The sequence below is a fragment of the Rana temporaria genome, chromosome 2, assembly GCF_905171775.1.
Source record: "Rana temporaria chromosome 2, aRanTem1.1, whole genome shotgun sequence".
Taxonomy (NCBI): domain Eukaryota; kingdom Metazoa; phylum Chordata; class Amphibia; order Anura; family Ranidae; genus Rana; species Rana temporaria.
In genome coordinates, this window is record NC_053490.1 from 448,472,866 (window position 1) to 448,489,389 (window position 16,524).

The 16,524-nt window shown below is 43.5% G+C and overlaps 1 protein-coding gene across 1 annotated transcript in view; it reads left to right on the plus strand.

Moving 5' to 3' along the window:
- The first annotated feature begins 807 nt into the window (after window positions 1-807).
- PIMREG (PICALM interacting mitotic regulator) overlaps window positions 808-16,524 on the plus strand; it is a 34,307-nt gene continuing 18,590 nt past the window's right edge. Inside the window, exons 1-2 of the mRNA XM_040338475.1 lie at window positions 808-912; window positions 8,970-9,271. Of these exons, the coding sequence (XP_040194409.1) occupies window positions 8,993-9,271 (279 nt within the window). The 5' untranslated portion in view covers window positions 808-912; window positions 8,970-8,992. The remainder of the gene's footprint in view (window positions 913-8,969; window positions 9,272-16,524) is intronic.

Consider the following 16,524-nt stretch of genomic DNA (forward strand, 5'->3'; position numbering starts at 1 on the left):
CTGAGGAAAAATATGTTTTTTTATATATTTTTGGGGGATATTTATTATAGCAAAAAGTTAAAAATATAGATTTTTTTCAAAATTGACGCTCTATTTTTGTTTATAGCTCAAAAAATAAAAAATGCAGAGGTGATCAAATACCACCAAAAGAAAGCTCTATTTGTGGGGGAAAAAATTACACCAATTTTGTTTGGGAGCCACGTCGCACGACCGCGCAATTGTCAGTTAAAGCAACACAGTGCGACGAATCGCAAAAAGGGGCCAGGTCCTTTAGCTGCATAATGGTCCGGGTCTTAAGTGGTTAAAGGAGAATTAACAAAAAAAAAAAGGTTAATTAAATCCACAAGGACTTTTTTTTACCACTACTATTCCTTTATATTGGCTTTTAAATTTGACAAATGCAGCAATTTAGAATTAAAAAGTGATTTTTATATACAACTATATGGATCAGACCAAACTTAAGGACAAATGAGGAGGAAAGAGGGACATTGTTCCCAATCGTGGACAGTTGAGAGCTGTGTGTCCTCACACCCCCCCTGTGCTGTAGATTGGGATCGGCCATCCCTCTCCCCTGTGCCCTGGATTGGGATCGGCCATCCCTCTCCCCTGTGCCCTGGATTGGGATCGGCCATCCCTCTCCCCTGAGCCCTGGATTGGGATCGGCTATCCTCACACCCCCCTGTGTATCCCAGCCCTGTACTCCCGCCCTCCTCCTGTAACCCTTTAGCTCCCGGGTTGTGTACTATTCCTCATCTCTGAGCGCCCCGCCCTCTATCCTTCCAGCGCCGAGAGAGTTACATTACAATGGAGGCGGCCGGGACAGCCAATGGGAGGAGAGCAGCGGGTGTGCGGAGGGAGCTGGCGCCGGATTCGAACAGAAGGAGTGTGAGAGATTGTGGGAGCGAGAGGCGGGTGAGTGAGCTCGGTGCTGATTCCTGTATTGTCTGCTCTGTGTATAATGTACGGGGCTTTTCTCCGGCAGCACGGTGTGTTCTTCTCTATGTGATTCCACACACAGCCCGGTAACCGTGCAGACATCCTCCGAGCGCTCTACATACACGGCGGGAGCACTGGAGGGATGCTGGGGTGGGGGATGGGGGTTCGGGTAAAGGGGAGGAGTCACAATTGGGTGGGAAATCCTGGCTGGTCAATTCTCCCCCCCAGGTAACCTTGTCTGGTTGGTGGGAAGTGACAGATCTCAGATGACCCCCCCCCCCCCCATCTGTCTGTATATATGCAGACCACATCGATCGATTACTACACTCCAGGACTGATAGTCTGCAATGTATTCTACCTCTGTCTATGGAGTTACATATAACCCCCCTTCCTGCCCAGACCAGCTTTCTGCACCGTCTCCCTTTGAATGACAATTGCGGGGTCATAACTCATCGCCCCTCCCCCCAATAGATCTTTATTTTGGTGGTATTCGATCACCCCTGGGGGGTTTTATTTTTTGCGCTACAAAAAAAATACAAACATTTTTAAAAACAATTACATTTTTCTTTGTTTCTGTTACAAAACTTTGTAAATTTAACTAAGTTTTCCTCTTTACTGATGGGCACAGATAGGTGGCACTGATTGGCACAGATAGGTGGCACTGATTGGCACAGATAGGTGGCACTGATTGGCACAGATAGGTGGCACTGATTGGCACAGATAGGTGGCACTGATTGGCACAGATAGGTGGCACTGATTGGCACAGATAGGTGGCACTGATTGGCACAGATAGGTGGCACTGATTGGCACAGATAGGTGGCACTGATGGGCACTTGTAGGCGGTACTGATGAGGAGGCACTAATTTGTTGCGCTGATAGTTGGCACTGAAAGACAGCACTGACTGGCATCACTAATGGGCACTGATTGGTGGCACTGGGCGGGCTTTTCTGTAATCAGTGCCCTGATTACCTGCCTGGGTGCTCTCTGCGAAGAGATTCTGCGGATCGGCTCTCCTCGCCACACACTCTGTTAGTGTGAAGCGATGAGAGCCGATTACCGGAACTTCCACATTTACATGTGACAAGCTGTGATTGGACACAACCGATCACATGGTTAAAGAGCCGCATCATTAGCTCTTTACAGAGATCGGGGTCGCGCCGTGTCCTAGGAGAACGGCCGTTGTGGGGTGACGTTATGACGTCCGCCCAGAATGAGCGCTGCAAAAAGGTTCCTGTACCACTTTAGGGCCACTTCTGAGTGGCTCGCATTGATTTCCATACAGAAGTTGTTTTACAAGTCGCGCTGTGTGGGGTGGCCTCAGAGTCGGGCGAGGGCCCCTGGGTGAAGCACCACTAACATTTATGTTTCCGTCATCCTGGGTGACCCGGACTTAAGACCCGGACCTTTAGGCAGCTAAAGGACCTGGCCAGGTTTTGCGATTCGGCACTGCGTCGCTTTAACTGACAATTGCGCGGTCGTGCGACGTGGCTCCCAAACAAAACCGGCGTCCTTTTTTCCCCACAAATAGAGCTTTCTTTTGGTGATATTTGATCACCTCTGCGTTTTTTTTTTTTTGCGCTATAAACAAAAATAGAGCGACAATTTTGAAAAAAAATTTTTTACTACTAGCGGCGATCAGCGGCGACCTTTGTTGCCATGTGTTTTGCTGTGTAGTAGCAAAGCGCATGCAGGTGCCCGCAAAAGGGCTGCTCATTTTTGTGCATTGGGCGATTGCACGCAATTTGCACGCGTTCCTGAAATGCACAAATGTGAACCTAGTCCTGGGGAGATTCACCCTCTTTGACCTGTTTACCATTATCACCAAACGTGATTGTGAAAGAAAATCTCACATTTCGGGCTGTCGCCAGAATATAAATAAAGGGGAAATCTTCCCATGAGGAAACTAGTTCTGGTGACAACCAGGGATTCCTTCACTTTGGAGGGATTTCTTCTCACTTCCTGATTTGGCTTTGGGACAGGAAGTAAAGGGAATGCTCCCTAATGGGGGCGCAGAGGCTATAACTCTCTCCCTAAGGCTCAATTCACACTGCTGCGCTGCGAATTTGTTCAGTTTTTTGTCTTGAGTGAGGTGTGAATTTTAGGAGTTGGACATTCTGCTACTGATGTTCTAGCCCAGGGATCTCCATACTTTTCAAGCAAAGGGCCAGTTTATTGTCTTTCAGACTTCAGGAGGGCCAGATTCTGAACAGTGGGGGTAGAAAATGCCCCAAGGTCCGAGCATCAGTGAGAATAAACACGGCCCATGCTGGTGGGCAGTTGGGAGGAGGAATAATGCTCCATCATTGCTATTAGTGGAAGAAATGGTGCCCCATTGTTGGTGTCATTATGAGGAATAGTGCCTCATATTGTTGGGAGCAATACTGCCCCAAGGGTCGCATGAAGGCTCACAAAGGGCCACAGTTTGGAGACCCCTGATCTAGCCAATGGAATCATAATGAAATACAAAAAGGGGTTAACTTCCTGTGCATTTCCTTTTTTTTTGTGTAGAATAGCGTGGTGGAATTCGCACATATGTGAACCATCAATGCGATTCCAGAATGATTTACATTGATGTCTATGGAGACTAAATTCGCAAAGCTATAAACTCACACAAGGCCCTTTTTTATCACATCGCATTTGTAGAGGAATCGCAACGCATGTATGTGAACGACTGTCATTGAAAACAATGACTTTATGGATGACATGCAAATTTAGAATATTTTTAACGCATTACATTCGTTATAAACTCGCATCAGTGTGAACCGGGCTTATTCTATCTATAACAATAAAACGTTTGTTTTACTTTTAAATATGATTTTTAACTATGGCTGAAAAATTAAAATACAGTGGAATCTCAGATTGCGAGTAAGGCGGTTAACGAGCGTTTCGCAACACAAGCAATTTTTTTATTTTTTAAATCCTGACTCTGTTTGCGAGTGTTGTCTTGCAAAACCAGCAGGATTAAAGCATCTGCAGTGTGCAGTACCGCATTTGGCCAGAGGTGTGGGAGAGCCGGTGACACTTGGAGCCATTTGGAAATACTCAGTTTCCAAGTGCAGCAGAACGATCTCAGAGTATTTCCAAGTCTTTCCGATGCCCCTCCAGCCACATATGGTATTGCATGCCATAAAAGCCAATGTGGAACAAATTATCTTTGTTTACATTGAGTACTTTGGATTGCAAGCATTCTCCTGGAACGGATTATGCCCCGCAATCCAAGGTTCCACTGTATGTGAAGCCACAAGCTGTAGTTGTTCAGGTCTCTGGATACTTGGCTGCTGTGATTAGTCCGGCTCTGTTATGAATTAAAGGGTTTGTAAAGGAAATATTTTTTTTACCTTAATAGCTTCCTTTACCTTAATGCAGTGCTGTTTTCATGTCCTCGATGTTCGTTTTTGCTCTCAAGTTGCTGTAATTCTTCTCTGATCTCCACACTTCCTGGTTGTCTGTTTCCTGATAACCACAGTACTGGGAGCTTTCTCTCTGTGGTCACTAATCAAGGAGGTGTGATTACTCTGTGTCTAAAACCCCACAGCACCAATCAGTTTAGTTTTCCAAACCATCACTGCCCTGTATTAGCTCTGTGGCTCTGTACAGCACAGAGGCAGGATAACATGCAAAAAAGAAACTAGAAACTGTAGGTACATTATATGATTGATTTTTATCTATTTTTAATCGTTTTTAAAAGGAATCAGTTAACTGTTATGTCTTTATACCCTGTAAACAGTCATTTCAGCAACAAAAAAAAATGTTTTTTATTTACAACTCCTTTAAGTCACTGTATATGGTAGAGCTGAGCGTTTTTTTTTTTTTTTTTTTTATACACACACGATTTATGATTCAAAGTGAGTTTTTGTTTTTTATGGACACCGCCCCGGTCCTGAGGAGCTGTGGGCAGGAGTTTTTAGGCGAGGCCACAGCTTCGGCCTAGTCCGCAGAGTCCTGCCCACAGCTCTTCAGGACTGGTCCTGGTGGTAAAAAAAAAATCCTCGTGGGGAAAAAAAAAATCCTCAGGACCGGCGCTGGTCCTGGTGAAAAAAAATATCGATTTTGTCAAAATCTGAATGGATTTGACCTACCAACTTGATTTTTAAATGCAATGGATTTTTTGCACAGCCCTAGTATATGGATAGAAAAGAGCAGACATTGCTTATGATTACGCCATCAATGCCCGAAGCCTCCTCTTAGTATGCTTTGGTAACCTTCTCTAATGAAATACTCCATATTCCTAATGTCAGCCATTCTGCTTGGCTCTGACTTTTGGCCTCGGTAACGTTAGTTTCTTCCTCTTTGACATTTCCTGTAAAATCAGCAAGCTGCAGAAAGTCTACTGGATATCTTCGTTATCATTTCCTATCCTCCTTGCAGAATGCGCATTCCAGCAGTGGAATCTGTTCCACCCATTGTGAACTTGGCAGTGGATGAGGGTTGTGGCCTTTCAGAATTCAAATTCAAAGTGAACCATAATAATTAATGTTCCTTGTAAAGCCAGAGAAAAGTCAGTCGCTTTTCATTCCCTTTTTTTTTTTGTGAACATTAACAAATAAGCCTTAGTTTGGTCACATAAGCAGATTTATTAAAAAAAAATTGGTTAAGACAATATGCAAGAACCATGCATAGACAGGGATTCCTGTGATCAGACACTGATGCCTTTTTTTTTTGTTTTCTTGAATATTTCAGCGTGTGATAAAGCCAATGAGGTGGTATTGTGTAAATCAGGTTATATCTTATTATCTTTGCTTTGTACCTGCAAACGATGAATATAAAATCTGGCAAAAACTAAATGGCACAGAGTGACCATAGGAATATGAATTGATGACAACTTGTAGGTTCAAAGCAAAAAGTTTAATCCACCCTTGGTTCCCATCTATGCGTTTTTTAGTGTGCGTTACAGAATCGCACTACGGTGCATTTAACATGGTTTTCTATGGATCTAGTTCAGAGCTGTGCGCTTTAAAGTGGTTGTAAACTCTGTCATACCACTTGTGGGTAAGCCCGTAATAAGGCCTTACCTGTAGGTACTGTAAATGTCTCCTAAACTTACACAGTTCAGGAGATTTTCACTATATACGCTGCTGCCGACGTCATCGGCACATGTGTACTGAAGAAACGGCCCGCTGGTGCAATTTTTTTTTCAGGGCCCGCGCCGTAACCGGCAACTGCCACACACATAAAATCACAGCGCCGGAGACCGCGAACCCGGAAGTAACTCCAGTGAAAGATGTTGGCTGTGTACTCGGGATGCCGGCACTGATTCAGGGGCACCGTTCTAAGGTAAGTATTTCATAATAAGCTAGTATGCGATGCACTCTCCAGTTTTACTAAATCAACCCCAAGCTGTCCACAACTAACAGCTCCGGGCACATGACTGTATTGAGGCATGACAACCTGGCAGCAACGATTCTAACTGTTCTAGAAACTGTTGTTGGTCTCTTCAGCTATTTTTCTAAGAGACCTGACCGGGCTGCAGAAATCCTCTAATTTATCCTGCGGTTTAAGTTTCTTCGGAGTATTGTTCTCCAGCTCATTTTAATGTCCTTGGGTACGCTGTGGGTCGCCAGTAGCCACTGCAGGCAGCCTCGTTCAGGAGCTCAGCTAGTGTGTGCCCATTCACCTCCTCCATCGGCCACGCCCCCCTCTTTAGCTATTTTGCAATAGAAAAGTGACTTGAATTAATTGAAATATCCATGGCCACATGCATCTCCCAGTGACACCACCAAACTCTCTCTCTATTCAAGTGTGTATTCTTAACTTTTTGCTGTTTTGATCTGTTAAAGGGTGGCTTTGTTTGGTCTACATCATGGGTCTTCAAACTATGGCCCTCCAGTTGTTCAGGAACTACAATTCCCATCATGCCTAATCATGTCTGTGAATGTCAGAGTTTTACAATGCCACATGGATATGTAGTTCTACAACAGCTGGAGGGCCGTAGTTTGAGGATCCCTGGTCTTCATGGTCCCACTGTATATAAGAACATAGCCACCATCTCCTACTTGCTCCCCATAGTCCCTAGAAAGACCAGCTTGGATGTGTAGTGTGTAAAGAGCAGTGCACATGACTACAACTAATGTACATGGCTCGTTTCAAACAAACTGAAGGGCCAGAGGTGAAAAAGGATATGGTCCAGAGACTCAAGGAGGTACGCAGTAAGAAATTGAGTTGATGGAAAGGGATTTATTTGGGGATTATAATGGTGCCCAAGTATAGAGGAAAAAATACAGTTTTACTTTAAAAAGGTTTCAATTTTATTACAAAATACAATACAAGACAGAATGTACGATACATAAAAATGAGCAGAGTAAATGAACAGACGTATGTACTGGCCAAGGTATCCATATACATGAAGTAATCACTGATGAATATCGCGTCCCTACATGTTTCGCCATCTATGGCATCTTCAGGGGATTAAATGGTTATCAGTATTTACAAGTGGCTCTAATAATGATAAATAAAATACATAAACCAGGGCTCAACCAAATCCAGGCGCTCGGTCACAATTGCGAAAGGAAATTGTGACCTGGCGCCCGCCGGTAATTGAGGCCGCAAAGCCGCGGCCTCAATTACCGGCCGTCGCTGGCCCGCAACGGCCGGTAATTGAGGTCGTGGCTTTGCGGCCTTTTGAAGGCCCAAGCTTCCTTCTGTGACCTGGCGCCATCTGGTGGTAGCCGTTGGCATTACAAGTAAAACAGCAGTTCTAATGTGTTTTTTTTTTCACTGCCATCTCCTTTCCTCTAATTAGAACCCCCAAACATTTTATTTATATAATATATAATTTATTTACTTTTTTTTTTTACACACCCTAGAACAGGGATATACAATTAGCGGACCTCCAGCTGTTGCAGAACTACAAGTCCCATGAGGCATAGCAAGACTCTGACAGCCACAAGCATGACACCCAGAGGCGGAGGCATAATGGGACTTGTAGTTTTGCAACAGCTGGAGGTCCGCTAATTGCATATCCCTGCCCTAGAGAATAAAATGGGGATCGTTGCAATACTTTCTGTCACACCGTATTTGCGCAGCGGTCTTCCAAGCGCACTTTTTTGGGGAAAAAAAATATATATATATATTTTTTTTATTAACAAAAAAGACAACAGTAAAGTTATCCCAATTTTTTTTTTTTATATTGTGAAAGATAATGTTACGCCGAGTAAATTGATACCCAACATGTCGGGCTTCAAAATTGCGTCCGCTCGTGGAATGCCGACAAACGTTTACCCTTTAAAATCTCCATAGGCGACGTTTAAAAAATTCTACAGGTTGCATGTTTTGAGCTACAGAGGAGGTCTAGAGCTAGAATTATTGCTCTCTCTAACGAGACCTCACATGTGTGGTTTGAATACTGTTTACATATGCGGGCGCTACTCACGTATGTGTTCGCTCCTGCGTGCGAGCTTGACGGTGCGCGTTTTCTGGCTCCTAACCTTTTTAGCTGGCTCCTAGATTCCAAGCAAATTTGTTAAACCCCGACATAAACGGAATATCAGCAATCAAATATTTAACTTAAATAGGAAAGTAACAAATCATGTGTCATGGTTCAAGGTTCTCCCAGCCCATCCATCCCCCCCCCCCCCCAGCTTACCAGAGAAACCCCCATCCAGGGGCACACACCCAGATGGTCCAAAGAACTCCCTATGACAACAATAGATGAACAAAAAAATTAAATGCACAAAATATCGGAAGGCGAGGTGGCCGAAATATTGGTATCGGATCGGCACCAAAAAAAACACTATCGGTCGATCCCTAATACAGATGGGACCATCTTTACTCCTACTGATGCCTGCAAAATTTCCACTCCTGCTGGCCACAGTCCCCCTAAAGTCTGAAGGACAATAAACTGGCCCTTTTTTAAAAAATTTGGAGACCCCCTGCTCTAGAGTATTCTGTAGAAAACGGACACATAATATTTATCTAAATACCACTAGAACTTGTTCTTGTAGATGGCTTCCCTTATTATAGACAATACATTTTATTCTGCATACCATGTTGTGTGTTGCATCTTTGTATCTACTTCTCGTTTTGTTTATCACAGGGTTTCCAAATATTCATAGAAAAATGTCATCAATCTTGCAAAATGTTGGCTGGAGGAGTCGCAATGTTCTGGAAAATATTGACGAGCAAGACAGTCCTCGGCCTGATAAATTCAGAAAGATGCCGTCATCGAGCTCCCTCAACTCCCTGCGAATGTCCTTGAGGAAGAGGATGCCTCTGAAGCCAGTGGAAATGAACATAAATGCCGTGCCTGATTGGGACAGAGTGGGCATCAAAGAGAAACAGCGTCCTCTGAAATCCATGACCGTTACAGCAAAGAACGTGTTTGGATCTGTGTCACAGGTACGCATTGTGAGTTATTGTGTTTTCTCATCTGAACCATTTTTTTTTTTTAGTTTAGTATAGAGTGAGGAGTTGTTGGGATCTCTTGGGTTTAGTACACACGATCGGTTTTCACAAGTCAGTCAAAGGCCGCCGGGAAAACTGAGGGGAGAACTGGCTCAGTTCCTTTTTCCCTGTACACACGGCCGGTTTTCCCGACGGGAAAACCGGCCGTGTGTATGCTCCCTCGCAGTGTTTCCCATAGGAAAACTGCTGGGAAAAACCTGCCACGATTCGCAGCGAGAGAAAAAGAGAATATGTTCTCATTCTTTAAACCGCAGTTTTCCTGTTGGGGAAAACTGCTAAGGAGCATACACACTGCCGGTTTTCCAGGCCAAAGGAAAACACTGCAGTTTTCCCGATGGGGGAAAAAAAGATTGTGTGTAAAGGAGCTGCGGTGGCTCAACGCGATTGGCACTGCGCTGACAAGCCATTCACCTCTGCAGCTAGGGGTTGGGATCCCGGTCTCGGCTACATGTGAATTGAGTTTGGTGGTCTCAGCCCGGCTCCCGGTGGGTGTGCTATGCGAGGTAAGCCTGCGCTTAGTACGCCCACCCCCCTCCCACAAAAACCACCATACTTACACGCACTCGAAATTGGGGTAACATGCACGCACTTTGACCACGCGGTCTTTAAAAAGAGAGGCGAAGGACTAACGGGGCTGGTTGAGCGGGCTAGATCCTCTCACTCCCTTATAGGGAGTCCCTCTGCCCCGTTGGGCTTCAAAGCAGAGCAGGTAGGGCGGGCTGTGTGGGAGGACCCCCTCACACACCCGCCATTGCCACCCGGGGCATGGAGAAAGGTGGCAAATTGCCTCTGGGGGAGGCCTGCCTACTCCCAACTCCTGCAGTCCGGCTCCTCTCTCGAGTACACGCACAAAATACACTTAAAAAAAAAAAAAAGATTGTGTGTACTAGGCATCAGAATTGACAAATACACCATCTGTGAGCAGGGGAATTTTCTATGTAGAATCATACTAGAAAAGGTTTGCTAGCCAAATGCAATAAAGTGGTTCTAAGAGGCTGAAGGTTTTTTTTTTTTCTTTACCTTCATGCATTCTATGTAGTAAGGTAAAAAAAAAAATCTCCTGCAATCTTCTTCAGTTACTGCTTGGTTTCTTGCCTAGGCAAATGATATCAAACATCACAGAAGTCTTCAGGAGAGGTTTTTTTCAGCTGCGCACACTCCATGCACGCTTGATCTAAGGGCAGATGGATTCCAGTAAATGCTACATTTTGCCCTTCTTCAAGATGGACATGGCCAAAAAGGGAGGTGTTTTTGAATGTGTTTGATTTGAATATTAAAAATTTATTAGATTGCGTTTTTGGTTTGCAGTTCTTAGATGCAGTGAGGATCCAATTTTTTTTTAACTGTTACTGTTCCCTTCTGAGAGTTGGTGCTAAAATGCATTTGTTAGCAGACATTTCTGAGGTGGCTTCAGCTCAAATCCAGACACCTTTTTACTGAATGTGGAGGTTGGTGTTTGGGAAGGGATTTGTGGGATTTCATTCTTTGGATCGGAGTAAGAGGAGTGCCATGAGCTGAACTTCAGCCGCCTGTACTGGGAAAGAGGAAACAGATGTGTAACTGTTCTCAACATTCCAGGCAATATTAATGAGAACCATGTGCGTAATAAGGGATTCTATTCTACAATGATTTCTACAAATGGCTTATTCCTTGTATTCAGTTGTCTTTCATGCCACTGTCTTCTGCAGATATTCTCATTTCTTTGCTGCCGTTTCCTTTTGATTTTGCTGTAATAGTTTCTCTCTGAGCTTTGGCATTGGTAAAATCATGAATTTGTTACATAATAGATGACTTCTTGGTTTTACTCAACAAATTTCTGCTTTTCCAAAAAAAAGGAGATTTTGTCATTCGCTAATGATGAACAAGTTCATTTTTTATTTTTGTTGCTTCCTTGTTGCTTTTGTGCATTTACCACAGAAAACAAACCCCTTCCTTTTTGTGGAATGCCCGGTCGTTCTGCCAGGCAGAGCACCAACACATTCACCCCCCACCAACTAATTCCTATGGGCCAACCACATCATGGTGGGTTGTCTCACTGGACATATGTAAAGGAAATACATGTTGGCTTCTTTAAAGGGATTGTAAAGGAATTTTTTTTTTTTTCATAATAAGCATCCTTTACCTACAGACATTCCTCTTTTCACTTCCTCATTGTTCGTTTTTGCTCAGAAGTTGCTCTATTTCTTCTCTGTTCTGTTCACTTCCTGCTTGTCTGATTTTTTTTTTTACTGACCACCGTGAAGGGAGGCTTTACTGCGGTGGTCAGTAACGTGCCCACCCCCTCCTGGGAACTACATCTGTGTGGCAGGACGCTCTCTACGTGTTAGAGACTTCAAGGAGGTGTGAATTACTGGGCGTGCCGCAATGCATACTGGGAAATGTAGTTCTTACATGAACGAGCGCAGCAAACCAGGAAGTGAATGAGAGAATAGAAACTAGAACGCCGGAGGTGATATAGACATAGGTATTTACTTGTTTTTTAACAGAATCATTACACTATTCTGTCTACCTTGCAGACATTAATTTTAGGCCTTTAACTGCTTGCCGACCAGCACATGACTATATACATCGACAGCACGGCATGGACAGGCAGAAGGACGTGTATATGTGTATATGTATATATATATATATATATATATATATATATATATATATATATATATATATATATATATATATATATATATATATATATATATATATATATATATATATATATATATATATATACGTCCCCTTTAAGAAGCCGGCATTGTGGGCGCTCGCGCCGGTCGTGTCACAGTGAGGAAGAAGGGGGAAATACCTATGTAAACAAGCATTTCCCCACTCTTCATAGTGACAGGACAGTGTACACAGCTTCCTGTAATCGGAAGCTGTGATCAGTGTCATGTCACACACAGCCCATCCCCCCTACAGTTAGAACACATCCCTAGGCACACTTAACCCCTTCAGCGCCACCTAGTGGTTAACCCCTTCACTGCCAGAGTCATTTTCACAGTAATCAGTGCATTTTTATAGCACTGATTTCTGTAAAAATGACAATGGTCCCAAAAACGTGTCAAAAGTGTCTGATATTACCGCCATAATGTCGCAGTCGCAATAAAAATCGCTGATCGCCGCCATTACTAGTAAAAAAAAAAAAATGCCATAAAACTACCCCCTATTTTGTAGACGCTATAACTTGCGCAAACCGATTAACAAACGCTTATTGCTTTTTTTTTTTTTGGTGTAAAAAAAAAAGTAGGCGAATACGTATCGGCCTAAACTGAGTGAAAATGATATATACGGTAGATAGATAGATGGTCACCAGTCATCTCTATGACCGTCTGAGGCCCGGGCGCGACGTTATGACCCAGAAATAAACAAAGCCGCAATCGCGGCTGTCGACATGTGATCAGTGAATTCGTTTTCACCGATTTCATGCTTGTAAGCCTGGAGGAGAGATGTGGGGTCTTATTGACCCCACATCTCTCCATAAAGAGGACCTGTCACACTGATTCCTATTACAAGGGATGATTACATTCCTTGTAATAGGAATAAAAGTGATCAAAAAAAAAAGTGTAAAAAGATGAAGTAAAATAAAAATAAAATACATTTTTTTTATACGCCCCTGTCCCGGTAGCTCGCGTGCAGAAGCGAACACGCATTCAAGTCCCCCCCCCCCATATCTGTAAACATCGTTCGAACCCCACATGTGAGGTATCATCGCGTGCGTTGGAGCTTGTGCAACAATTCTAGCACTAGACCTCCTCTGTAACTTGAAAATAGTAACCTGTAAAAAAAAATTAAAGCGTCGCCTATGGAGATTTTTAAGTACCGAAGTTTGGCGCCATTCCATGAGTCTGCGCAATTTTAAAGCGTGACATGTTAGGTATCTATTTACTCGGCATAACATCGTCTTTCACATTATACAAAAAAAAATTGGGCTAACTTTACTGTTTTGTTTTTTAATTCCCTAAAAAAAAAAAGGCGTTTGAAAAATGATTACGCAAATACCGTGCGAGGGGAAAAAAAAGTTGCAATGACCGCCATTTTATTCCCTAGGGTGTCTGCTAAAAAAATATATATATAATGTTTGGGGGTTCTGATTTTTTTTTCTAGCAAAAAAAAATAGATTTTTACATGAAGGAGAGAAGTGCCAAAATAGGCCCGGTGAACAAGTGGTTAATATAAGACCCAGGCTTATTTTCAGGAAAACGTGCAAGTATGCATTTTGTGTTCATGTGTGCGCCAGACACGTGATCTAATTTTCAGAACTTCTTATCTGACTGTTTGTATTGCTGCTCAGTGGAGGTCCTTGAAGCCTACATTTTGCTCTGAGCATCCCTGCAGACATCTAAATTGTCTGGTCCGATCACAATTGCAGGCATCAAAGAATACTAATTATCTATGGATACCTCAAACATTTTATGTCTTCCGGTTTTCTCTTATGAGTAGCAGTAAAATTAGTTTGTTATTGAGTGAGAACTGACATGGGGGGGGGGGGGGGAGCAAGCAAGCTTTGGGTAACGGATCAGAATAACCGTTGGGCTGAGAAATGTCATTTCACTTTCCCCGTCCTACAAAAATGCATTGCTCTCTCCCACTTCAGAGCAAGACCGGACGTCCAGTCTTCTGTTAGAAGTTTAGTCGCGTCTAACTGCTATAAATGTATGCATTGTTAACTGTCTTATTTAAAAATATAAATAACAAAAAAAATCCAATAGACCTTGTGGATTTATAGAAATCCTCAAAGCAACAGAAAAAGATGTCCGCTAATGGCACACCTCTCAATTATTTACAAACCTGCGGTGAGGAAGTATGGAAGCTTCAGTTGTTGATCTTCCCCTCTGAAAATACAAGTTCCTTGGCTTTCTTTCTTTTACAATGATTTTATTCCTTTGTGACGCACTAGAAGATATGACCACCTCCTGAATTTCCTAATGTCTGTATGCTTTGTTCTCTGACGGTGACCTGGAAGTTATTGATGGCAGAGAAAGTCATTTTCAAAAGGAGGCAGAGCCCATGTTTCTTTCTTTACAAGTTTTCTTTAACCACTTAACCCCCGGACCATTAGGCTGCCAAATGGCGGGCCACTTTTTGTGATTTGGCACTGTTGCTTTAACTGACAATTGCGCGTTAATGCGATGTGGCTCCCAAACAAAATTGTAGTCCCCCCTTTTCTTCTTTTTTTTTTTTTTTCTTTTTTTGCAAATAGAGCTTTCTTTTGGTGGTATTTGATCACCTGTGCGGGTTTTAATTTTTGCGCTATAAACAAAAATAGAGCGTATATATATTTTTTTTTTTTTACTATTAATGGCGGCGATTTCTGTCATGACTGAAACATTATGGCTAACATATCGGACACTTTTGACGCTATTTTGGGACCATTCACATTTATACAGTGATCAGTGCTATAAAAATGCACTAATTATTGTATAAATGTGACTGGCAGTGAAGGGGGGGTTAAGTGTGTCCTAGGGAGTGATTCTAACTGTTAGGGGGCGTGGACACGAGTGACGCTACACTACAGTGTCACTTGTAGTCACGCCACTGATCGCTGACCCGATGAGGGAGCAGACGATCAGTGTCACTAGGCTGAACGGGGAGATGCTTGTTTACACTTGCCTCTCCCCATTCTGCAGCTCTGTGACTCGATCGCAGGACACCGGCGGACATCGAGTCTGCGGGCACGGAGCTCGCGGCGGGGTGCGCACGATGGGAAATTCAAAGTGCCGTGCCATTCTGCCGACGTATATCAGCGTGAGCCAGTCGTTAACCGGTTAATGACGTACTTGTGAGAGGTGGATATGCTAAGTAGCTGCTGAAGGTCAGGTGGCGGCCATATTAAAGGAAACCCTGGTGGTTGCCATTACTTTCTGAAAATGCTGCCTTACTATCTGTATTGCTGACTTCAACACTTTTTGAATTGCCAATACGTTTACAGATTAATCTGATCTGCAAGCTTTTTTGGGGTACCTGTTTCAAACCTTACTTGATTTCCATGGGGAAATGTCAGCAGACCATTTCCAATGTGTCTTATTTACTCCATAACGGTGCACATGAATGTCAACAGACGTCAAAGCGTATGTCAATGGATGCCAGAGCACAACTAACATGGTTGGAAATGTAGATGCATTTTCCATACATTTCAGTGCAAGGCAGCATGAATTGGCCCCGAATTGCTCTTCTTCTCCAGTAAAGTCAATGTAAACTTAATAGCAACTCCCTAAGCAAACTGCACTCCCAAGAAAGTTAAAGCAACTAAGTCGGATACAGTATGCTTGCTTTTGAATCTGATGCCCATGTACATTACTCGATCCGTTTCAATCAGGCTTCCGTCCGGGTCACGGAACAGAAACGGCGCTGCTTAAAATATGGGATGACGCTCTAGAGGCCGCAGACGAAGGAGAATCTTGTCTCCTGATACTGCTGGACCTAAGCGCGGCTTTTGACACTGTAGACCACGGACTACTACTGGCTAGGCTAGCTGAAGTAGCCGGAGTCGCTGAATGTGTTTTTACCCTGGTTCTCCTCCTTCTTGGTGAAACTGGGGTCTTTCACTTCTGAAAGACCCCAGGGATCTCCCTTATCGCCCGTATTGTTTAATATCTATCTTCGCCCTCTCTTTGAAATTATCAGTAACCAGAAGTTACTTTACCACTCCTATGCAGACGACACACAACTGTATTTCCGCATCTGCAACAAAAAGGATCATTCTCTTGGACTAGAGAAATGCCTCACTCTAATAGATAACTGGATGACAAACGGTTATCTTAAACTCAATGGTTCGAAAACAGAACTTCTCCTGTTTCACGCTAACCGGAAAAATCACCCCGCGTCAACATGGACTCCCCCACCCATTCTGGGTAAAACTATCACCCCTAGCACCAAAGTCAAAAGTCTCGGAGTCATTTTCGATACCTACATGACAATGGATGCACAAATAGGGTCAGTAGTCAGCGGATCCCACCATCTGCTGCGCCTACTACGCAGACTCACGCCCTTTATCCCGAAAGAGGACATTGCAGTCGTGGTGGGAACAATCATCAATTCCAGACTCGACTACGCAAATGCCCTCTATCTAGGACTCCCCAAATACCAAATCACTCGTCTGCAAGTCGTTCAAAATACGGCCGCTCGACTAGTGACTGGGAAAAAACCATGGGAATCAATCTCACCTTCACTGAGATCCCTTCATTGGTTGC